At 40.7% G+C, this 25,634-nt stretch overlaps 3 protein-coding genes and 3 pseudogenes across 3 annotated transcripts; 2 read left to right on the forward strand and 4 right to left on the reverse strand.

Annotated features, from left to right (window-relative positions):
• Positions 1-933: 933 nt before the first annotated feature.
• Positions 934-3,027, reverse strand: LOC127772975 (probable ribonuclease P/MRP protein subunit POP5). Its single transcript, XM_052298977.1, has 3 exons — positions 2,812-3,027; positions 2,565-2,702; positions 934-1,551 (listed from the first exon to the last, which is right to left on the reverse strand). The coding sequence occupies exons 1-3, from the start codon at positions 2,984-2,986 to the stop codon at positions 1,418-1,420; spliced, it is 447 nt and encodes a 148-aa protein (XP_052154937.1). The 5' UTR covers positions 2,987-3,027; the 3' UTR covers positions 934-1,417.
• Positions 3,028-3,871: 844 nt separating this feature from the next.
• On the reverse strand, positions 3,872-4,808 carry LOC127774996 (probable pyridoxal 5'-phosphate synthase subunit PDX1.1). Its single transcript, XM_052301292.1, has one exon. It carries the CDS (start codon positions 4,468-4,470, stop codon positions 4,084-4,086), a length of 387 nt encoding a protein of 128 aa, XP_052157252.1. The 5' UTR covers positions 4,471-4,808; the 3' UTR covers positions 3,872-4,083.
• On the forward strand, positions 4,543-9,664 carry LOC127773498 (uncharacterized). Its single transcript, XM_052299583.1, has 5 exons — positions 4,543-4,833; positions 7,204-7,260; positions 7,352-7,379; positions 9,436-9,591; positions 9,657-9,664. Exons 1-5 carry the CDS (start codon positions 4,543-4,545, stop codon positions 9,662-9,664), a joined length of 540 nt encoding a protein of 179 aa, XP_052155543.1.
• Positions 9,665-12,082: 2,418 nt separating this feature from the next.
• LOC127772587 (phosphoribosylglycinamide formyltransferase, chloroplastic-like) lies at positions 12,083-15,298 on the forward strand (annotated as a pseudogene).
• Positions 15,299-16,218: 920 nt separating this feature from the next.
• Positions 16,219-18,415, reverse strand: LOC127773499 (wall-associated receptor kinase 2-like; annotated as a pseudogene).
• Positions 18,416-18,710: 295 nt separating this feature from the next.
• LOC127773500 (wall-associated receptor kinase 2-like) lies at positions 18,711-20,687 on the reverse strand (annotated as a pseudogene).
• Positions 20,688-25,634: the final 4,947 nt, after the last annotated feature.

The following is a 25,634-nucleotide window of genomic DNA, read 5'->3' on the forward strand; positions in this document are numbered from 1 at the left end:
CACCCTTTTATCAACAGGTTGAGGTTTATTAGTTAACAAAATCATTTTGTCGAATTCAATTATTACTCACTATCAATCTCATCTTTTGGCTTATGCTTATGCTTATAAGCCAAATTTTAAATTTTCAACCTTAAATTTGTAGTTGATGTTGGGGGTTTTTTTTCATCGTAGTTTATTTTCCAGCCTTTGCTTTTGGATTGCTAAGAACACGTATATGAAAGTTTTATTTACAAATTATTTTCCGTTTGCAAATATGCCATTTCGCTTACTCTGTCAATAAGCGAAACGATGGAGTCCTATGCCAGAAATCAAAATTCAGACATTTGTGGAATCAATTATTAAGTGCAAATGCAGCCATACAAATCATTTTTGTTCATTGACAACATCATAATACTAAACAATTCACAGATAGCTCTGAAGTTAGTTGTCACTTATCAGTTTAGTCGACAACAGTATGGAATTTGAAGGTTGCCTGTATTCAGTCTTAGCAGAGAGTGGATTCTGGTTGTGTTAGCGGAAGCAGATAAGGCCGTGAAGCTATTTTGTCTATTTACTAAAGGATGATTAGCTGTTTATCTTTGTCAGTATAAAACAATACATGGTATCAGTTTGATAAGTATTGTCAGTATAAAAGAATACATGGTATCAGGATGTTTAGTATGACTTGGAACTTGTCTGCGCCGGTGCTCCCGGTAAGCCGAAACATTTTTGATTGTCAAGCTTCGATCTGGTGGTATTGTGGTGACAATGGCTGCTATATTTTCAAGGGGGAATGTCTATCTTTCTATCGGCTGCTAAGATATTCTGGAGATTGCATGAATTGTGTTTCAGTATGTTTGTTTAACTGGATGTAACAGAAGGTGTAAAGAGAAAAAAAATGACCAGTTAGCAAGCCACGCAGGGCTTGTGGTCGAGAATGACAACTGCACATGAATGTTAGAGTTTACCCTTATTTACTTGCAGCCTGTGCCGTTTTGTTGGTAATGACAATTGCACCTTGAGCTGTGACTTTTGATTACAGGTTTTTACTTTGTCTCTTGCTTGATCTGAGGATGCAACCTGCGTTGTCTTAAATCTGATGCTCGATGTTGTATTGCAATCAGGGGTTCTATACTTCTGTTTCATATAATGAACGAAACTGGCACTCCAGCAGCTTGTGGTTTTGTTTGCCAAGTACTGAAACCGAAGGATTCGAGATGAAGAAAATCTCTTTGAATGACGATGAGTAACAAGCTCTTTGAATCAATATGCATCATTTGAGAAAAACAAGCTCAATGACGATGAGTAACAGATCAGACGAAACAAAATTAGTCTACCTGATTCCCTACAGTTTAATCCCTGGGTCTGAATCTTCTAAACTGACAGGAAATGATGAATACATATATGATACATGAGAATCCATTAGCTCTCTAATCCTTTAATCTTTGTTAAAACAGCTCTCCATGGTCTCCACGAACTTGGGCGTGATACGATCACCAGCAGCCAGCTTGTAATACTCAAACTTTGCTTCTTCACACTCCAACGCAGCCTTCTTGCAAGCCCTGATACTTCCTGAATGAAGCAAATGATATTGATGATTAGCTATGCTCCCAGGTCCCCATGGCCTATGGCTTTGCAAACATTTAGCTTGGAGAATGCAACAAACAAGAATAATGGCGGAAAAGTAGAGCCTCGATCATGCTAGAGTTAAAATGCTGGAAAACACAAGTAGTTTTGACAAACTGTAGTGTTCATGTCATCGTAAATTAAGAGAATGCATTTAGCAATGCTGGTAGCGTATGAACTTCACCTTACACTGAAAATCAGGAATGGCCTGAATTCAGAAAATCAGGACTAGATTCATGTCTCACATGTTGCCACAATCCATTCTCCACCCACTACTAATCAAAATTTGTACTAAGATGTGCAGACAAAGTTTTTGTTGAAATATCTAAAAGCCCACTAATTCACTAATTCAAGGCACACACTAGGAATAAGTGGTTTATGGTGCGAAAACACATGTGAAGGAATTTGGCAATGATATTCTCTAGTTCCACTTCAAAAAAACTCTATACTGACACAGTGAGATGAGTATGAAATTGTTGCTGAAATATTGAATTTCTTTTTGTTACAATGGTCATTGGTAGCAATTGAACAACAGAACCATGTGGAAGAACCAAATGGCATGAAACAATCAGCTGTAGACACTACAAACAATACAAATGTGGTTCAGTCACCCATAATCCACTCGCTGTTCAAATCCATTTTGATACAGAGATGCGCATATGAAGTTGTTGCTATAGTAGTACAATACAATGTGCAATTCAAAATCTTCTTTAAGTTGGTAGAATCAAAGAAAGGAACCAGGATCACATCATATTTAAGTTGCATGAATTCAGGTCTGACAGACAATAGGGTGGAGTAAATAAAGCAACACAGAATGGTCAGATAGACAGTTTTATAGCTGGGAATTGATTTCGCAAACTCAGGTAGCAGATCAGACGGTGAAATAAACTTATTCCAGAAATAAAACTAAGACTAAGACTACTTTCTTCGACCATGTATATAGGAAGTGATCTACTCACCACTCACATCCCGCAGATTGAATGAAACTGGGATTTTCCCAATGCTCCTCACCATGGTGATAGCAGCCCACACTTTCTGGTGATCTTCACGGGAAACTCGGATCACGCAAAGCTTCGTTATCGGATTTACATACTTCACTATAGATGAATAGAGCTCATAAATACCTCTAAATAAAGAAAAAAAATGCAAGCATCTATGACGTTGTCGGAAAACTGTAAGGAGGTTTTCGATGTAACAAGCACCAACCTTGCAACGACCCAAGACAAGCTGCTAGGCCACACTCCCCAAAGTTGATCTGGATGCTGTCTCTGATAGCTTTAGTACTATTGAGCTGGGTGAGAATGAGAGGGTCGGACTGGCCCTTGCCTGCCGTATCGATGAATGCCTCCATCACCATGTACCTATTCTTGAAATGAACCATAGCATAGACCAAGGCTCACTGCAGGCAGGGGTGGGCTTAGGATTTACAACTTGTGTATTCAAAATGAGAAGGGGTAAAAAAAAAAAAATCTACACCCTAAAGCCTAATCATTGGCTTGTATATAATCACACAATAGTAATTGCATAATACATTCATATATTGATAGAACTAGACATGTTGGCGCACTTGTGCGCCCTATCAAAGATTATAGTCATGCAGACTAATAAATACAGATGATAAATCCAACTCGATACCAGAAAAAAACTGACAAAATGACCATACCAAAATTATTGCACAAGTGTTTGTTCATATGGCATCAAATCAATCAAGCCAGTGATGATCAAGTATTGCCTTGACGACTAAAACAGAGCCAAAAGACCAGTGGCATGGGACATGGGGGTTCAGTTGAACCCCCCCAAATCTTTTTGGGAACCATCAAACTGTTACTAGTATTAAGGTTTAAGGCAAATTTCTAGAACAGAAGCTAGGGTTAACGCAAATTCGAGAAAAAGTGTGTGGGTAGAGAGAGAGAGAGAGAGAGAGAGGTAGGTGAAAGAGGATGTGCGAGATGAATGCGGCGGAAGCAGCAGGACGAGCGACGGCGACCCAGCTCGCTCGCTCACGCGATGGATGGGGATCAGCACAAGCGGTGGTGGTGGAGGATGTGCTCACCAGGATGGATGCGGCGGAAGCAGCAGGACGAACGACGAAGCCCTACTCGCTCGCGGGATGGATAGGGATTGGCGGAGGCCGAGGGCAAACTCAGGAATCAGGATGACTTGCACATCCCACCCAGATTGCTCGCACATCCCACCTCACCCTATACAAACGGTGGTAATATGAAAATAGAACTAATAATGCAAAATTTGCTACAGGACACCAAAAGATTATGATCTTTGCTATGAGACACCCGAAGATCGTGTATTTGCTCGTGCACACTGTAAAAAAGTGGTAATGAGCTGCTGAACACTCCTCTCATTATTTTATTATTTTCTGTCAAAATGGAGAGAGAAACTTTGGTTAAAGACAAATTTGCCCATGGGCTCACTTGTCAATTTCTCTTTCTCTGATGTTCTTCTTCCTCTCTTTCTCTCTGTTCATCTCTTCCTCTCTTTCTCTGTCGCAGGCTCGCGGCACACCGGGCAGAGCTCCACGGCGAAGGTGTGCCAGCAAGGACGACGAGGCGGCAACGTGCTTGGACGCGACGACCTGCAGTGGGTGACGGACTGCACGATGGCGCGGGCGCGGCGCGCGGGGTCGCCGCTCTTGAAGATGCCCGAGGCGACGAAGACGCCGTCGCAGCCGAGCTGCATCATGAGGGCGGCATCGGCGGGTGTGGCGACGCCGCCGGCCGCGAACTGCACGACGGGGAGGCGGCCCAGCTGCTTGGTCTGCATGACGAGGTTGTAGGGCGCGGCGATGCGCTTGGCGTAGGCGAAGACCTCGTCGTCGTCCATGTTGCGGAGCGCGTGGATTTCGCCCATGACGGAGCGCACGTGGCCGACGGCCTCGACGACGTTGCCAGTGCCTCACAGACGCGGTGCGCGGCTTCCTCGATGACGCCGATGACGTGCTGTTCGGGCAGCTCGCCGCGGAGCACGCGACGAGGCGGCGGCGTGCTTGGACGCGATGACACGGGCGGGCCACGGCGAGGTGACGAGGTCAACGAGGCGGGTGGCGTGGGAGGCTGGGAGCGCGACGTGAAGAAGTCGAGCCCGCCGCCGCCGCCGCGCACCGCGCCGACGCGGAGAGCGTCGCCGGCGGCACCGTGGGCGATGCGCCGCCGCCGCAGCCCCGCCGTGGCTGAGCCGTCCCGGCTCGGGCCGGCTGCCGTCGCCTTCTGCTCAGTGTGAAGAAGAAGAAGAAGAAGAAGGGGAAAATAAAAGGAGAGGAAGAACACTGTACAGGGGCATTTTAGTACTTACACAACTTTTTCTCTCTTCATTTCAACAAGAAATAATAAAATAATGGGAGGAGTGTCCAGCAGCTAATTACCACTTTTTTACAGTGTCCACGAGCAAATACACGATCTTCGGGTGTCTCACAGCAAAGACTGCAATCTTTCGGTGTCCTGTAGCAAATTTTACCTTATAATATCTAGCACTGCTATTCTAATCCTGTCCTATTCATATCCTATATAGTTATATAGTTTATCCTTACTTTAATGCTATTTATCTCTTCTCTCATTAAGCCACATCACTCTAATTATTTCTAACCTTTGGATGATAGATCTATGGTTCAATTTGTCTCTTCTTTCTTCTCTCATAATATCATGCAATCTCAATTATTTTAGGCTCAAAATTCATAAGTATCAAATTATTTTAGTTTTAATAATCATGTTGCATATTATTTGTACATATTTAATTTCCCGCAGCAATACGACGAGGTATTTATCTAGTTTTCCAAATAAAGCCCCCTAGGTTGGACCTTTGAGATGGTGGATTTTTATTTCTCTTTTTCGTATAAGGTTAAGATGATAGATAAATAATAGGTATGTTTGGGCATAGGCTGTGCCGTGTCGGCCTACGTGCTGAGGTTGGAACCCATGCACGACCCAGTGAGATATCGGGTCATGTCGTGTTGGCCTGGCAAGATTTGGCTACGTGGGCTGTGTGGAGGCCGGTTAGCCCAAATTTGTTATATACCAAGAAAAAAATGCGAATAGCATGTTGCATCCTGTTGCACAAACTTTAGTGAAGCTTTAGTGAGGTCCTCCGCTCACTGATAGCACATTCCATATCCTCCTCATCAAGCAGCATCGTAGCCCTTCACTTCCTACTTCCTTCGTCTTGAGCCGGTGAGCCCACAATGACCAAAATGCTTAGTGGTTGTCCTCATGAATAGGGTGAGTAGTTGGCCACACTACAACGCTACCGTGCATACCTACATCGACGAGCGTCCTCCATCGCTTCCTCTGCCCCTGAGCCCCTGGCTTCCTTGATTCTTCCGTTCTTCTTTCCTTCTGGCTCCTGCTCAGATGGCAGTTGCTCGAGTCATCGGTCGTCATCATGCCGCATGGAGCAAATTGTGTGCTATTCCTGGGCCATGTTGTGCTGGCTCGCTACATGCACTTGTCATGTTGGCATGTTGGGTGGTAGCAACCCAAACATGGCGTGGCTAGACGGGCCATGCCAGCACGATCCACAGCCAAATAGATCATGTTTTTCCTGAGCTGTGAGCTGCACATGCGTACTCGGACAGACACGGAAGGACCCAACCCATTTGACAACCTATAGGAGAATTTGGCAAATTCATAGGCATTATTATGTTTGTACAGATGGGATCAATTAAGACACCTCAATCGCAACTAATTAATTTGTTTAGTGTCAAATTAAAGCTGTAATAGTGATTACACTCCAGCCAACCAGAAAAATAACACACCATTTTCCCAAAATAACATGTAAGCACGATATAATCTAGAAAACATATCCATTTTATTCTTGTTTTTATTAGCTCAATTTCAAGTTGTGTTGTCTAAGACAAAATTTATTTCAATATGCAAAATGAGGATAAACCGATCTCATGGGGATATACACATTTTCGTTGCTTATCTCATTGGTGAAAAGGAAAATATTTTCTCACTAAATCAACACTTGTTAAGAGTTGATACGTCATAAAAAAATTAAGGGCCATCCGATTTCTGCTCTTGAAGTTTTAGGCCATTGGATTCTCTGAATGGTGAAATATCTTTTTCGCCCCTAAGGAAACTGCTATCAATTTCTAATGTAAGAAATGAAATGAGTTCACTATAACAATTATAATAAAATCGGTATATGATTCCTGTAACTTGCTATAGATTCTCCTATATAGTACATTAGATTCCTGTATACCTCGTTCATTCATAAGAAACACATGCATGCTAGTAGAAAAACAGATATAATCCCTTCATTCCAAAAATAAAAAAAGGCAATCTAGGAGGGGATGTGACCCATTCAGAGGATTAAAGAACCAGTGGCATTTTTACCCTTTTTCTGCATCCAACCAGATATATACGGCTATCAAAATAGGGAACTTAGCCCCACAAACAATCAAATCTGAAATTTGTTCCTATGGAGATTTGAACTCAAGACCTTGGGGTATTACTTAGGTCACTGTAACCACTAGGCTACGTTCCCTTTCCTGGCAGCCCTCTATGCACGCCTCAGAAGGCCATTGAAATGCTTCGCTCACAAGAACACCTGCAGAGGCAACTTCTGCTATTCAAACACTCTTTTAAGATCATCAAGAATGTGATAGAGCACCCACATGATATCAAGTACAGGAGACTGCGTAAGGTATGCTTGGCTGTTCTTATGCTCTTTTTATTAGGTTCCTTTGGTCCACTAAAATAAATTCTTACTGATCCTAATTTTTCAAATATGCCAGTTCCAAAGGAGTGTGGCGAGCTACAAAGGTCTCTATCTCTTATTCCTAGATACTCCCTCCATCCACAACAAAAGTTACACCTATTTCACATTTGAGTTTTTCCAAATAAATTGTTCCTATTTGTAGTTTTTATACATTTAAGACTTAAATGAAAAGATAAATTAAATGTTTTATTAGAATTCAAGAAGTTATCTAAATACTCATCCTTGATTGATTTTGTAACATCCAAGGTGATTTAATTTCTCCTTAGTCTTGGTGTGAAAAATAATATGTGTAACTTTTATAGATAGAGGGAGTAGTTGATACCCACTTCAGAGCATTAACACTATAAAGCTGTAAAATCGTGAGGCCACGTCATCTGAAATGGTGAGCCGTCCGATCTGAACGTTCCACGCCATTCGATCTGAACGTTCCAAATTCTAAGCTCCATGTTCAGTTGCCGATCAAGCCTGGCCCAAATTACCCGGCTAGAACAGCCCATCCAGTCCCCATTAGCTGCCATCCTCTCACCGAGCATTGCACGGCCGAGTAACCGTGCATGGTGGTGGCAAGAGCAATTGATTCTAATGGATGCCATCATTTTCTTTTTTAAAACCGATGTTATCATGATGGGGCAGATAAGGGGTTACTCCTGATGGATTATTAATTTCCCCTATTCTCTTCGTATCCCCTCTTTCGATACTGCCTATAAATTTACATAATCCTTAGAGCAAGTTTAATAGTTTAATAGTATAGCCAACTACTAACTCCAATCATCTATAGCCAATCTAATAGCTTATTTGTACAATAGTTACATACTACACTATTAATACTTGATCTCACCTGTCATACACATATTGTGTCTTGGAGTCCGTGCTATAGCTGGCTATAAATCTATAGCCCGCTGCTCTTCTCTGTCCTTATTTATCTTCTTAAAATATGTTTGTAGCTGGCTTATAGCTTGCTACTGTACTGCTCTTATGCGTCAATATAATAGGGCCAATGGTGTTCCATTTCTGTTGCTGGAGTTTGCTCGCTGGAATCATAAGCATCCCTACGCCATCATCTTCTTTAATCACTCCAGCAAGCTAGCATAGGCTATATTAGCCATCAACTTCCTCTTTCCTTTTGGTAAATTGAGCTGATTTTTTTTCTGACCACATTTCAGTTCTTACATTATTTCAATGTGTAAGCATGCTCCATACATAACTGTAATTGCATTAGTTTTCCAGTTTGGCTATCTCGCATTTTGTTACACCAGTTTTACCATATCAATTCCTTCTTTTTACTCTGCATCCCCATTCGTTTTCACATGATTTTAGATACTAGGTTACTGACTTGGTTAATTTTCTTTTGGTTGTCCCGAATCACACATCATTTTTCATTACTGCAGTTGAAGCATGTAGGAAACAATATCATCTAGACCTACATATTCAGATCTAATATGTATTTCAATTATGACCTTTACCTGGTGAAGTTATCTTAATTAGTATATATACGGTAATTAATATGATTTCCTGAAACTCCATATCAGGAATAAGGGCCAGCATAGATACGCTGGATTGGCTCCTGTCGCAGTATATTATGTTGGTTCATTTCACTGTCCGAGCATCAACTACCTCTTATCATCAGTAAAATTAAATAAACAAGGCACCACACATCAAAGTCACTTTCACGAAAAATAGTACCAGCAACAAATATTAAAATTAATATCCACTCCTACTCTACTATTGATTTACCTCCTTTTGATTTACATCTTGCTACTTCCTTTTGATTAACATTACTTCATGTGGTTATATGTATTTAATATAGTTAATATACAAGTATATTATATATAGCAAATAGTACTAAGCATGCCTTCCAATTTATCCTAAATTAAGAATTTCCTCAGTAACAAGAAAAATTGATCTCCAGTCATCATTCTTAATCATTGTTCTACAATTTTACGCACATAACATAATTTTATTTATGATTTTATAAAGTCCTGCAGCAACGCGTGGGATATCACCTAGCTTGCTTTATAAACTCCCCTCTTCTTTTTTCCTTCAGGTCTTTGAAAATCTACTGTAACTAACTTCCTCATTTTTTTGCCTCCCTGAAAACAGCTGCAATGGAGTTCCTTGAATTGTTTGGTTTCTGTGAGGATGTTGTCTCGGATGAGATTGGTCGTGCAGAGACTTACTTGGTATTGAAAAGGAACGATCCTGGCTTGCCGTGGCTTGCAAAGTCCTCTCTTGAAGTTTCCACAATTGTTTCACCAAGTAATCTCCTATTGCTTCCGTATACCTGTAAATCATTTTCATTACTGTTGTGTGGATGCTCATAGGCAACTGATGTAGTATGGTCTTCCTACACGAAGATTGTTTGTACATGGAAACACCAAATGGTCTGTACTATCTGTCCAAGCTTCATGATTTTACATCAAATATACATACTGCAGATAAATTTCCTGACAAAAATACAAAATGGACACATTTTCCCTTTTGTGTGGACTCCGATAGAAATTGATTCCAGATGCTCACAAATGCCAACCGTATCCACGAATAAAGTCTAGACTAGACGGTGCAATCCATTATCATCACGAAGATGTCAATTGAAACTGAAGTATATAAAACCAAATTTAATCACAAGGTCTCATGTTTGGGAACTGAAATTAAAAAAAAAGGGGACTATAGAAAACCGTCACAAGTTTTATAAGGGAAAAACTTTCTAATCTAAAGTATTGAAAGAACTAATCTTTCTTGTCACCGGAATGTGCCATGTCATCGAGATTGCAAGGGCCGTCAGATGAAGTATAAGTTCAATATCCACCGTTAAATCTTGGACGAGCCTCTCAGTAAAGAACTAATGAAAGCCTCCAGAGTCTTTAATAGGAAGCCTCACGAATCTGACGTATCCACGCGTCACAGTAGAACGAAAAAAAAACAAACGAGGAAAGGAAAAGAGAGAGAAGCGTACCCATCCTTTCCTCCTCACGAGTCACAACCGCCGCATCCTTCCCTCCCTCCTCCTTCCCATCCCCATCTTCGGCGCTGCCGGATCTTCTCAGCACGGCGCTAGATCAAACTTGAGACGATGGATTGAAGTAGGCAACGAAGAAACAAAGCGGGGCTTCGAGGAGAGGAATTCGAGCAGGACAATGCCGCCACCTCGTCTTCCCTCCAGCCACCACCTCCGTACGTCCACTGCATCAGCACCCAAGGAATTCTTCTCCTAGTCCACCCCAACTCCCCAAGCGTCGAATCAGCGGTAAGTTACATACTTATATTCTCAACTCAATGACCATCCCCTCCTGACCTCTCCTCTATTGTATCCGCCGCCATGCCACACCTACATTATGGGGACACAATCACACAACAGTAGGAGGTAGTGAGATCATCCCAAACAAGGATTTAGTCATAGCTGATGATAATTTGGCTGCTTGCAGAATGATAAGCTGAAACTGATTAGTGGCATACTAATTGATATCATCTGCATTGTCAAATTTTGTGAGCATGGTGTAACTGCCTACTCTTGTGCACTGAAATCTTTAGACTACTTACATTGCACCTGTTCAGCCTCACTGCATGACTGCATGTGCATGACTTTAGGGCAGTCCCAACCCATAACACTAGACATGGTTTTCATAAACTTCACATCATCAAGAAACTAGTACTAGACACTACTCTTCCAATGCAAACACCACTATTCCATACTTTAATTTAATGCTACTTATCTCATATGATATCTTGGATGTTGTGTAGAAACCATGTCTCATGCAAGACATGGTTTCCTTCTCTTTCCTCATTTATTCACTTGCCATATCATTTTTGTCCTAAGTGGCAACTTATTTAATGCTATGGACACCATCCTAGTCATTGGGTTGGGAATGCCCTTAATACACTGTGCCTAGCTGAAATCTTGTGATCGTATTCTAGAGGGGTATGGCTGTTTAATTTCATAAGTAATACAATTTTATTTGTATCGATGTCATAGTTAGATGCAGGTACTTCAAGCAGACTGTTAAAAAAGGGAAAAAAAATATATTGCTCAATCTAACGACTGAATGATTAGCTGATGAGCCTGTGGCAAGCATGGAACAAGATGGAGCCTGAAACAAAATTCTCAAAACACCTGTTGAAGTCAATTTCAGGGCCATCTTTTTATGGGAACTTGGAGCAGGCTTCTAAAGATGCGAGACATGAAAATACAGGAGAAATTGGATATCCTGATTGAGGGAAAGGACAATTTCATGATATTTCTATCTATATGTCTAATACTCCCTCTGTTTCAAAATGTTTGACACCGTTGACTTTTTAACACATATTTGACCGTTCGTCTTATTAAAAAAATTTATGAAATATGTAAAACTATATGTGTACATGAAAGTATATTTAACATTGAATCAAATGATATGAAAAGAATAAATAATTACTTAAATTTTTTTGAATAAGACGAATGGTCAAACACGTACTAAAAAGTCAATATTGTCAAATATTTTGAAATGGAGGGAGTAAAACATAGTTCATTATACGATATATTATGACCCATAAATATAGAGCTTTTCTACATGTATCTAAAGTCGTGCAACGCACGACCAAATGGCTAGTTTAACTATAGTATTGTTGTGTATTGGGCCTTTCCAACCTCGAACATAATTCCGGGCTGTAAATTTGGTGGGCTTGGTGTCTAACAACAGCAGAAGGCCCACATGCGTCCCATCGCAATATCCCCTCGGCCGCTCGCTTCGATGCGTAGCGGCAGTAACACACTCTCCCACTTCGCGCTCGTCGTCGGCGGCCGGCGGCGCTAGGGTTCTTCGGGTTCCGCAGGATAGACGTGCGCGGTGCGGCGGCGGTGGCGTGCGGCAGTGCGGCGGCGGCGACTGCAGCGGTTGCGTCGGCGGCTGCCGGCGCCGAGGCGGGTAGGCGGCGCGTCGGGCGTGCGGCGGCGACTGCAGTCCAGTCTGCAGCGTGCTCGTCGGCGGCTGCGGCGTGCGGCGTCGGGGCTCGGACCGTCAGGCGTCGGCGCGTCGCCGGCGTGCAGGCCGCCAGTCCGCCAGGCCACTACACAGGTACGCGATGCGGCGGCCGAACGACCACAGCTTGATTCATTGCATTGATTTGTCCTAGGTAGTTCAATAGTAGTTATGTTTTCTGGCGGCGACGGCTTGATTTATTGATTTGTTCTTTAGTACTCCAGTTCAATAGTTCACTAGCACCGAAGGATTCAACTTCCTTAGTTCCTATCTTCTTTATTTTTCAGAAGTCTATATTTATTGACAGATTGATAGTATAAGGCTGTAAATATTAGGAATTTAGATAACTTAGAACCATAATATTTAATTTTCAGAGTGTTAAATTTATATATATGAGCTGCTGTTAGGAATTTAGAGAATTTAGAGAGGGTGTTTTCTTCTATGAACTATATAAAAACAAGAGGCAAGATGAGCAACAATCTACATTCATTGGAAGAGAATTCTTTTTACAAGTTAAAGGATGAGGACATCATCGCTCATTTTTAAAATATCAAGCATCGAAAAGTTCTCCTCTAAATTTTAAGATTTTTTTAATCATTTTACCATTTTCTATCCTTTACATGTTTTATATGTTGCCACTTTCATATGTCGAACAATTAGTACTTATATATGTTAAAGAATTTGGACTTATGATCAATTCTATCAATTTATAAAGTTATGGCCAATTTTGTGTTCTATATGCTATAATATTATACGATTAGTAATGTGTGATATTATACCAATTAATTATTGGACTTCTGGAGGTAAAAAGAATTTTGTTTTACCCCTACCTATTTTGAATACCCAACCTCTAAATCCTGGGCCCGCCCCTCTTGCGTAGGCGAGGTGCGGGGGAATCTCGCGATGGAGGCGGCCGTCGCTTCTACTGGCTCCGGCCTGCGCTGCTCCCCCAATCCGATGCCTAAGCAGCAGCACGAGCGGCGAAGTTCTTGGGTGGGCTTCGTCTCCCAGCCGCGACCTCGCGCTGTCCGCTGCAGGCGGCCGCCCCATCCGGATGCTCGCGCCTACGCGGCGGTGGGGGCGGGGGCGAAGGGGGGGTGAGGCTAGGGGTGTCGGGGTGGAGAGGAAGAGGCTCGTGGTGTTCGTGTCCGGTGGGGGATCCAACCTCCGGGCGATCCACGATGCCGCTCTGGGTGGGGACGTGAATGGCGTTGTGGTTGCGTTGGTTACCGATAAACCAGGTGATGACAATGACAACGACGATGCTTTGCTTCCTTGAGCTCTTTGGGTGGCGATTTGGGTGGAATTGTTGGGATTTATTGGGTATTTTGATGTGGCTTGCAGGCTGTGGAGGAGCGGAGCATGCGAGGGGTAATGACATACCGGTCGTTGTGTTCCCTAAGTCGAAGTCTGCTCCAGAGGGGGGTATCTACTGATGAGCTGTTGAATGGTCTGAGGTTGGTTGCGTTGATCTCAGGCTTGGGCATTCGATTTTCTAGCTTTATAGTTCATCTGTTAGGTGTTAAATAAGTCCATTTGCAGAAAAAAATGATCGACACAAGGCAACATATGAGATTCTTCACACTTGCTTTTAGTCTTGTTTGCAAAATGCATACATTGTTGTGTGCTGACAAAAAAAAATCTAATACATTTGTCTTGTGTGCTGACAAAAAAATTCTAATCAATTTGTCTGTTTTTAAGTATGGAGTACCATGGTTCGAAGCTGTCAAATGAAGATGAATTGATCAGTACTTCAAAGATTTTAGTGTTTACTTACTGAATGTGTGTCACTACCCTGTTGGAGCGTGTTCTTCATTTGTATGGCGTGTCCACTCAGTTGGTCAGATTAGCTTCTACTGTTGGAGTGTTTTGTTATTTCCTGGCTGATATGCTTTAATGTCCCACTTGATTTTTTTTACCAATAGCCACTCCATCTTTACTTCTTTACTGCGTGTTTGTAGTTCCCAATTCACTTAAATCCTCTTCTATAAGACTGGCTTGTCTACTTCTGATATTTTTTGTTGTCACATGCAACAGGTCTCAAGATTCTCAGCCCATCCTTATTTCTTCTGTGAAACAGGGAACTCAGGGTAGACTTCATTCTACTTGCTGGCTACCTGAAGCTTATACCGGTTGAGCTAGTTCAGGCATATCCAAAATCCATTTTGAATATTCACCCTTCACTACTCCCGGCATTTGGAGGCAAAGGTTATTATGGTTTGAAGGTGCATAAAGCAGTCATCGCATCAGGAGCCAGGTACTTCACAATTGCTCTGTCACCTACCAGTATCTTCTGTGCAGTTTGCACATCTACTCAATGCTATTTCCATGGAAAGCAATATCTTGGCAGTTAGGTCTGTCTGATATCTCACATTGAAGAAAATAAATAAATAAATCTGAGTATAAGGTTAGTTGGAGAATGATCTTTGTATGTACACTAACTGTCTAAGTGTCAACTATACACAGGTACTCGGGTCCAACTGTGCACTTTGTGGATGAGCACTATGACATAGGAAGGACTCTAGCCCAAAGGGTTGTACCTGTGCAAGCCAATGATACTCCAGAGCAATTGGCTACAAGAGTCCTTCATGAGGTACATATCTTATGCTGAACTGAAATTCCTTCGATGATACATGGCTATGACATCTTCACTTAGCTGCAATTGATGCTATATGTTCTTTTGCTAATTTATTAACCTTATTTTACAGGAACATCAGGTTTATGTTGAGGCAGTTACTGCCCTATGTGAGGACCGAATTGTGTGGAGAGAAGATGGTATCCCACTTATTAGAAGCCAGACAAATCCCGATGAGTACACTTAACTCATTGGTATTATCTCAAGGATTGCTGCGCAGCGCAGTGCTTACGTAATGAGGCTTCTAGAATGCCTGCATTATTTTTCCCAAAGCATAAAGGCCACTCATACTAATTGAGATAAATAACATGTCTGGTGTTGTTACTGAAACAAAATATCTTGTTCCGTTTAATGTTTGGTGGTACGATTTGCGGAAGCATACTGGTTGCTGCATACACAAGTGTTTTTCTTTCTTTCTTTGTTTTTTTTTTTGGGGGGGGGGGGGGGGGGGGTGGTTCTGTTCTATTCTTCAACTTCTTCGTTTTCCGTTAGCACGCTTTTCAAATTGTTAAATGGTGTGTTCTTTTCAAAAAAGTTTCTAAATAAAAGTTGTTTTTTTTAAAAAAGCAAATAAATCCACTTTTCAAATTTATAATAGTTAATACTTAATTGATCATGTGCTAATGAGGTTTGAGGTTTCTCATTTTGCGTGCAACAAAAATCCATCTCCAACACGAGAGATTGAACAGGGCCTTAGGCCAAGCCGATCAAAGAGGGAATAAAAACTGGTCAGATCACACAGGTTTTCAATGTGTAATTTGATTGCCATGCTTCCCATATATTCCATTCTTGTTTGGTCTGTTAATGTTTCATGCAACTGAAGTTTTCTTAGAGATTTTAAAAGTTCTCTTGCAAAATTTCAGTATGCGAGAGGGATAGAAGAAGGGGATGGTCGAAATGATAGCCATTCTTAGAGAACCCTCTCGGACAGAAAGGTTCCTGCCAACTCTTCCTCCATTTTGTTTTTTAAATACTACATTTTTGTATTGAGTTTGGGTTGTTATATGATTCTTGAATTAACTAAGGTTGTTTCTTGTGTTGGTTTCCCCTCTCAATTCGCTCTATGTTCAGAGGAAGATGGGCGGGTGGTTAATATACCGTCAAGCTGCATTTCTTTCCTATATGTGCAGATTGCGGTTGTGGATACCTACATTTTAGCGTTCCCAATTTAAGACGGCTACATTTTAGAGTCACCATCCGTGACTATACACAACCATGAGGTCCATGACTGGAGAGAACAATGCAGTTGCATTATTGCATTAGAACAGTGACACTGTAATGCTCAGCTGTAATTCCTAATATCCCTTAACACCATGATTCAGTAAATCAATCACATTAATTAGATAACGAAACAGGACGAAGCTAAGTAGTCGGTTATGTAAAGCAAACTCAATAAGCCCAAACCGATTGCAATTTCTTGAGTTATGACTTGCAATTTTCTTATGCATTATTGTCTCAAAGCAAAATATCTTAGGAATTACTTATAACAGAACAAGAGAAATATACGACAGTACATAAGTTATTGGGTCATTTGCAAGCTTGCTAGTGTCCTAGCTGAAGCCAGAGCATAATTATCGAGGAAACAATAGCATTTCCTCTTCCATAGATTGTCTACTTGCTTCTGTGGCAACTCCTTCAATTGACATGTAGAGAGCTGATATTTAATTTTTACTGGGTCTACTTGATTCCCTATTTCCCTTATGGAAGGGGCCCTTTTTTGATAATATGTTTTCCAGTGCCATCTCTACTTCTCTCGTTGAAGGCCACTCTTCTCCTTTCAATTTAGTACACAGTGCCGCTAGTGCAGCTACTTCATGGACTTCTCCACCTTCCTCCTCCTTGACTTGAGGATTTATTATGTCAATAAGGTTTCCCTCTAATAACAGTGAAACAAAATGTGAAACAAGGCTATCTCCATCAAATGTATCAGCAACAGGTTTCTTTCGAGTAAGCAACTCCACAAGAAGAACTCCAAAACTAAAAACATCGTTCTTGTCAGTTAATCAGCCAGTATAATAGTACATGGGATCTAAGCAACCAATTGTTCCCTGAACAACTGTAGTTATTTCAGATCGATCTATTCCCCAAAATCCGATACCTTTGCTGTTAAACTATCATCAAGAAGTAGATTGGAGGACTTAATATCTCTGATAAATTGGCATTGAAGAAGCTGAGTGTAGATAGGACAAAGCTCTAGCAACCTCAAGTGAAATTCTTAATCGATCATCCCATGACAGTGAGATTGGACCATCGATATGAAGATGATGTTAAAGGGTCCCATGTGAAATGAATTCATAAACCAACAATGGGACTTCTGTCTCAAGGCAACACCTTAGGAGCTTCACCACGTTTCTATGGTTAATTTGAGAAAGTATTGCGACTTCATTTATGAATTCTCCGATTTCTCTTTGAACTATAATCTTTGATTTTTTTTTATGGCCACAACGTTTAGGTCCAGAATCCCCTTAAACATGACTCCATGCCCTCCATCTCCGACCTGACGAGATCTATCAAAATTGTTTGTGGCCTTCTGGAGCTCCTCTAAGGTAATTATCATTCGCTCACCAAAATTTGTGTTTTTTGATATTAGTTGCTGCAATAGCAATCCATGATTTTGCTTAAAGAACTTCTCTTTCAGTTTTTTAACCCTGCGTTGCTTGACCGTGCTACTAGGGGAGTAGCAAGTACCAGAATAAGAACAATTGATCCACCAGAAATTATTAGAGCTATGCTTAACCCTGAAAAGGAAGATCCATGAAGAGACAAATCTAGTGGATAAAGTTTTGAGATATGTTAGACTAAGAAAGACCTAAGCTATAAATTTTGGAATGATGATCAAACTACCATAGACTCGTATATATACTGAGTCTGTATAACCATGCAAAGACACAAATACATAAATATGGTAAGATATCTGCTCTTGAGTGAATTGTCACATGTCAAAAAATTCTTGGATGTGATGCATCCCCTTTTTAAAGGGATCCCCATTTGCTCCATCTTGACATTGACAATGAAATGACCCAAGTGTATTTTTGCCTAAAATGATGTTTGTTTGACAACAAGCAATGCCCGAGCACGCACTTGTCCTGAAAATTCCTAAGAAGCGTCCTTGTGAGGGCAATGATGGGCAGATGACACTGCAAGAGGCAACCAATTAGTTTCCTCTTAGCTCCCAGACAACGACCTAGGAGTTGCAGCCCATCAACACTAGTCTGCTCTCCGACTCCGACAGAAAGAACCAATTGGGGGGCCACCGCCCCCATGTCCCGTTTGTGCTTCCAAGGCCATTGTCCTCGAGATTGGCTCGGCCGCTGTTGATTCGCACGGTTCCATCGGGGATGGAGATGTTGAGCACTTGCACCGTGCCATCGTCGAGGAACAGCCTGGGCAGCTGGTACGAGTGGTTGCAGGTCAGGTTGAAACCGACTGCATGGTAGCAGCCGGGCTCCACGCCGAACGGGTACTCGATGCTGATGTTGCCGCAACTCCTCATGCAGCCGCCACGGCCACTCCTTGACGTGGCTACATGTTACCGCACACTCATCAATGTCTACACAAACTATAGAACTTACTCCTGAAGGTACACACCTAGGAAGGAGATCTAAAACAATGTTGAGAAATCAAGGGATAAATTATCTAGTTGTGCGGTTCTCTGGTAGTGTGGATTATATATAAAATTTTAAAAATATAAATTTTAATTTTTTTGAACTATTAATAAATTAAATTGTTTTGTTCTTGAGTGCTTAAAACAAATTTATAAAACTTTTAAATAAAAAGTGGGTGCAAAAGTATGTAAAATAAATTGTTTGTGCGAATATATTAGGGTTACCGATTAGCTAGTATAGTCGATTATGTATCAATCTAAGCAAGTACTTGTTTTGTTATACATGTCGTTAAGTTGAAACACTCATATAATTATCTACATACCATCGCATCCTTTTGGCTGAGTAGCGTTGCTCTTTAAGCCATCTAGGCACCAATAGTTATATCCTCCTTGTGTGTTATTGCATTCGCCGAAACATGGCTATATATTGGGAGAATTACACTCATCGATATCTAGACATGCAAAATTGTAATGGTCAGTAGAGGGGAAAAATCTTCTTTTTAGATAATGAAGAAGTCTAGGATGGAAAATATAATTGTGATTAGAACTATAGGTATCTTTGCAAAACGATCATAGAACCATACTTTGAAGAAAATATGTAAGGAAATGCCCAAAATTTACCCTTTTTTAAAAAATATCCACGTATATGGGACCACTTCTGGCATCATCGGTCACTTCTAGAAATTTCTTTTGTATGTTGGTAATTATGGCCTTGTTTAGTTCACGAAAAGAAAATTTTTAGGTGTCACATCGGATATTTGATTGGATGTCAGAAAGGGTTTTCAGACACGAATGAAAAAAATAATTTCATAACTCGCCTGGAAACCGCGAGATGAATCTTTTGAGCCTAATTAATCCGTCATTAGCACATGTGGGTTACTATAGCACTTATGGCTAATCATGGACTAATTAGGCTCAAAAGATTCGTCTCGCGATTTCCATCATAACTGTGCAATTAGTTTCTTTTTTATCTATATTTAATAATGCTCTATGCATGTGTCCAAAGATTCAATGTGATGTTTTTGGAAAAAAAATTGGAAACTAAACCAGGCCTATAAATCTGATAGTTCATTTGTGTAAAAGTATGTATGAAAAATAAAATCACTTGATGGTTGACTGCACATGATTTTCAATATGATTCTTATATAAATCAATGATCCATGTGAATGCAAAGTTTAATTAAGGACCTATGTTCATAACATATACAATGTAAATACCTATGCATCCATCATACATGATGTATGGATTGCCTTGATAACCATCAGAGCACTCGCATCGATACCCCCGTGCCTTAGCATCCGTGTCTTGGCAAGAGCTGTGGGCACTGCGACACTCGGGGCAGATAAATTTCTAGGACAATTACTTGTCAGAGTAATGATTACCCACTTCAGCAAGGCTGGCAATGCTCGAGGAGGATACTCGGTGGAATTAGAATAGAATGTATCGGTAGTATAGTTGAATCCTTGGTCGACCATGTAGATATCCGCAAGCAGATCCATCCCCAATTGATCCATCCCGTGAATCTGGATGAGATAGGACGAGTAGCCTAAAACGATGTTTATTTGACAACAACCAATGCTCGAGCATGCACCTTTCCTTGAAATTCCTAAGAAGCGTCCTCCTGTTGTGAGGGCCATGACAATAGGCAGATGGCACTGCAAGAGGCAACCAATGTGTTGTCCCCTCCCAGCTCCCGGACAAGGACCTGGGAGTCGCAGCCCATCAACACTAGGCTGCTCTCCGACTCTGACAGGAAGAATGGCCCGCCTTTGGGAGGCCGCCACCCCATGTCCGGTTCGCGCCACGGCCATTATTCTCGAGGCGCCTCATTCTGATGCTGTTGATGCGCACTGTTCTAGTGGGGATGGAGATATCGAGCACCCACCGAGGAACAGCCTGGGTGGGTGGTACGAGTGTCGCAGGTGAGGTTGAAGCCGACCACGTGGTAGCAGCCGGGCTCCATACCGAACTGGTACTCGATACTGATGTTACCGCAGCTCCGCGTGCAGCCGCCACGGCCACTCCCCGATGTGGCTACAGCATCTGCCGTTGCTACGCCGGGGGCGCCCAGCAGCAGCAGCAACGCGGCAAGTACCACGCACAGTTTCGCCTCTCTTCCAACTAAAAGTGCCGAGTGCGTGTATGCAAATATAATACCCATTCCTGAGGAGTGAGGTACATATATAGAGACATTTCAGGCTGCACCTTAGGTCTTGCCAAGGCGCCGGCCGGGATGTTTAGCCGTCATATTCATTCACACACAATCAAATGCCAAGTAATTTCCGGAGCCATTTGTTTAAAATTAAAGAGTAAATTTCACTTCAAAGTTTTACAATAGATTAAGAGTAAAGCCAACTTTCCACTTAACACCACATATCATTACCAGTTTTGTACTTTAGACAAAAGTGTGAGCTAAAAGGTCGGTAGGACAGGAAAAAAAACCCCCACAAATGTGCAATGATTTGTTATTGCAACAGTGTATTTCACAGAAGTGTGAGTAAAAAAAAATCAATATTTTGGTCTTTAGTGACAAGGCCTTTTTTATTGAGAAAGAGAAAATGAAACTTGCATTACACCAATGGAACACCTAAAAATGTTGTTCAACAGGTTACAAATAAAACCATGTAATTTCCCTGACCAAATTGCTGGTGCAGAGGAATCCAAAGCAGCGTCCCACCTTGCTGTTTCATGCGCAACATTATTACAAGCTCTATGACAATACTCCTTTGTCCGAAATGTTGGCAATTTGAACCTTCTAAAAAAACTTATTTAAAAAATATGTCGTGTCAAAAGGTTATTTTAAAACTAAACCATCACGTCAATGCCAAGGTCCGTGATGCTGAGGTATAACATCTCGTTGCTACAGACCATGGTGGTAACATCTTATCCGAGGTGGCACTATTTACCAAGTCATTGAATGGAACCGTATGCATTTACTACCAAGGCCCTGTTCTTTTCCCCAACAAAAGTTAGATAAACTTTTAAGATACTCGTGGTACGCTTTTCAAACTGTTAAATGGTGCGTTTCGTGCGAAAATTTTCTATATAAAAGTTATTCTAAAATATCAGATTAATCCATTTTTCAAGTTTGTAATTATTAAAATATCAGATTAATCACACGTTATTACCACCTCATTTTGTGTGAAACGCTTAATCTTTATCTTCATCTTTCATCTTTAGGAGATTAAAAACCACAAGTCATTTACCGGACACACCTTGTCACAGTTTGCCATATCAAAGATTATACAAGTTTAATCAACCTGAGTGTAGGACTTGTCACAGTTTGAACCCAACACATCCTGAGTCTGAGTGTTGGGTTCAAGTCCTAGTCATTGCATCATTTTGTGTTTAAGAAGAGGAGAATAGAGAAGATTGAGAAGATACGCAATATGCAAACGTGATTAATTAAGTATTAATTATTTTAAACTTGAAAAATAGATTAATATGATTTTTTAAAATAACTTTTCTATAGAAAGTTTTTTCAAAAAATGCACCGTTTCTCTCTCTCTTGACTACTTACTCTGCTGATACCTTTTATTGACATGTCTTGTTTGTAAAATTGTTTCTTTTTTGAATTTGGAAAAGATGTGAAAAGAAGTATAATATATGTGTTTTTCGTATTTTTATGTTCTTTTCAGATGAAAAATACAATATACTTTTTTTTCATATATAATATACTTCTTTTGATACGAAAAGAACATAATTTTGACCAAAAAACATATAACATACTTTCATTTTCAGTTTATTTTATCAAATTGAAAAGAAAACAAATTATTACAAACAAGGTACGTGCTTTTGTGAAGAAAAAGGAGAGAGTAAGTAGTCACGAGGGAAAAAACCCTTTAAAGATGTCACATTTTTAATATGCTTCTTTCCTTGATGAAAATTTTAAAAGAGCACATAATATACATCTTTTAATATGAAAAGAACACAAATTTTAAATAATATATTATTCTTCGTTTCACCTTTTTTCAAATCTAAAATAAAACAAATTAACAAACGTGACATGACAATTTTGAAAGGAACAAAAAAGAGTAAGCAATCATTGGGAAAAAAAAACTAAAAAAAGATGCAGAGTGGGGAGTTGAACTTATACGTTCCATGTTGTTATAAAAGGCCTACGCTTTGTTTTAGTTCAGTAGCTCAATGCCAATGGTATTGGAACTCTAATGACTTGACAACCCGAAACGATTTTTGTGAGCGAGACCCTCGATAGGTTGCAAAAGGACCATGACTTGTCACGTTTGGAAAAAAATCAAGAGGTATTTTCTCATACGGCTACATAAGACGCCCATATAGAAAAATCGATTTTTTCCCATGTAGACCTCTTAAGTGGTCCATTGCGTTGATGAACTCCCTCGACCATTTTTTAAGATAATAGAATAAAACATCCTCAACAAAGTAAAAACCAAACAAGGTAAACTCCCTCAACCATGCCCAAAGCCATATCATTATCGAAGAAGTGGCTAGATATGGATAGATAAGGGAATTGAGTTGGTCCAAAGTATACGAGAGTAAAATTAACTAGTTCGAAAGATGATCTAAGATAAAACTTTGATAATTTTACTCGTTTTATTACAGTGATACTGATAGCATACGACAGTGAGTACACTCGTTTTAAATTTGTCATGCTAGCGGTAGCGGGGGCAAAGGTCCACACACCCATGGCCTAGCTACATGCAGGTCCACATCCATGGCCCAGGCAGAAGAGCATGTGCGGCCCAGCTATACATGCGGGAGGATACCCACACTGTTGTGCCATAGGGTGTACCACTTCCTGTCACGTCAAAAATCAACTCGTAAGTACTAACGTACTAATGCATATTTAGTTGAGTTGAAATGACTAAAATATCTCATATTAATAGAAAAATAGTATTAGTTGGTGGATAGATTATTAAGTTGATAAAATTTCTCGATTATTGGATGAAGGGCAATAAAAAGGTAAGTTTATTTATTTTAGATAAAGTTTGAACTCTAACAAAGAGTTGATTTATTTATATTGTCCGACGGTCTACCATGGCTGGCCCCTCTCTCATTAAAGAGGAGGAAACTTCAGCCAAAATGATGAGCTTCTGAACAAAACTGACTACTACGCTGAATTACACATGGCCTAACTCAGGCCAATTAAATTGTGCACTGCAAAACGACCTAGACTTGTCCTGCACAATATTAAAAGTCTTGACCTAAACATTTGATACTTCAAGTCTGTTAAAAAGCTAGTCGATATAGCGGAACGATGATTAAACTTCTTGATCTCTTCAGTCATTAATCACCCAAGATATACCAGATGACGACACAGGAAGACACGATATTTATTAACGAGGTTCAGCTGAAGCCTATATCCATGGGGCTCTGATTATGGGCGCTCCTCTCTAACCAATATATAGCTCCTGGCCGCTACTGAGTCCATGGCCTCGTTGTGATCATCTCCTTGCGTGTCTATGCTACATTGTAGTCGCTATAGTTACATTGTGGTGCCCCCTCTCTATTTAAAAGAGTTACCGGGTTACAGAGTCCGACTCTAACTCCACCCCCTTATCACCTATTACAACTCTAAGTTCAACTGTAACCAAATAGAACTAGTATATTCGACAACTATTCTAACAAACTCCACCTTAGCGAATATACGCCACCCAGAAGTAATAGAATCACCTTACCGATCCACTTGTCCTTCAGATTTAGGTTGTCTTCTTTTGCAGCTTCACCACAAGCCGCCCGACGAGCCTACACCAGACTCACCATCTCATCAGAGACTCTGTTATCCATGTAACTTCATCCATGTAACTTCTTCCTCTGGACTCCACCTGTAACAATGCTCCACCTTCGCTCCTATCTTCATAGTCGTCTTACCAAGTGAAATTGAACTCCTCCTTAGCTGTTGCATCATAGACTCCTCGAAAACCATGTTCACCTTCATCTCTTGTCTTAAATTTGATTTTATCTAATTCATGGCCAGATAACTCGCGTCATTACCAAATAACAAATCAAACTCATCAGACATGAAGAGAACCCTTTCTTCCTTATCATCTTATGAACCGAGCTAATAAATCCAACATCCACGCTTTTCGCATCTGTTGACTGAACCCCATGATACTTTGAAAAAATCACTGTTGTCTTGAATCACCTAAAGAAGTTACCACCTGTTAACAGCGGAATTTGGCATCAGATACGGAGAAGAAGGAAGAAGATTGAAATAAATTTGGTGTTGAATCGAATTGGACTCAGAGTCGGATTCGCGCATCGGTTGGAGATCGTATCGGCTGGAATACATAAGTTGATGATGATCAGGGTTGATAAGGCTGATGGCCGATGCAGCCGATATGGTATTATTTGGGATCGGCATGGGCCTAGATTGGACTAACCGTCATTGCCAATCAGAGATAAAGCTCAATTAAGGCAATGGTATATATTAATATGTCGGTTTTGATAGTTTTGGTAAGAGACCGCTGTATATGGTCTTGTTCGTATCTTAGCTTTAGGAAGGTTTGAGTCGTGTCCATAATGGACTAAGTTTGTACTCGGGGTATAAATATGAATCCCATAGCATTGTAATAGAGGACGCACTCCAATTTAATTTCGGCGTATCGCCACCCTTTTCTTTTACTTTTTTTTTGGTGAGTTCTCTTTGCAGAGGTAACCCGTCTCGATAGCTTGTGCTATCGGGGCTATTATGTCATTTTAGATATTTTAGTCCTTGTTTCATGACCATTGCTATCATTCTGTTAATCTAGTCTCAGCATATCGATTTAGCTCTATCGGTTGCTTCTCCCTTTATGGTTTCTACCGGTATCGGCTAAATCCTCTTGCTAGATTAGATTAGTTTAGACATCCACCACCCTGAAAAGTTAGTCAACGGCTTGATTGTCTAGATATTGTGTTTTTTTTCATACTTAGTGTTGCATCAATACATTCAACCTACTAAGTCGTGTTTAGAACCATAATATCTAGCCTATTTTGACTAATAATATGGGCAATATCGGGGTTTCAGCCGAACTTACCTAATATGCATGTTTCCTTATCTGTTCCATGTATATTTGCCATCTATATAGACGGATCACTTAATAGTAATATCTCAAGTTTAGGTCATATCGGCTGGGCTATCAATATT

This window comes from Oryza glaberrima, chromosome 5 (genome assembly GCF_000147395.1).
Source record: "Oryza glaberrima chromosome 5, OglaRS2, whole genome shotgun sequence".
NCBI lineage: Eukaryota > Viridiplantae > Streptophyta > Magnoliopsida > Poales > Poaceae > Oryza > Oryza glaberrima.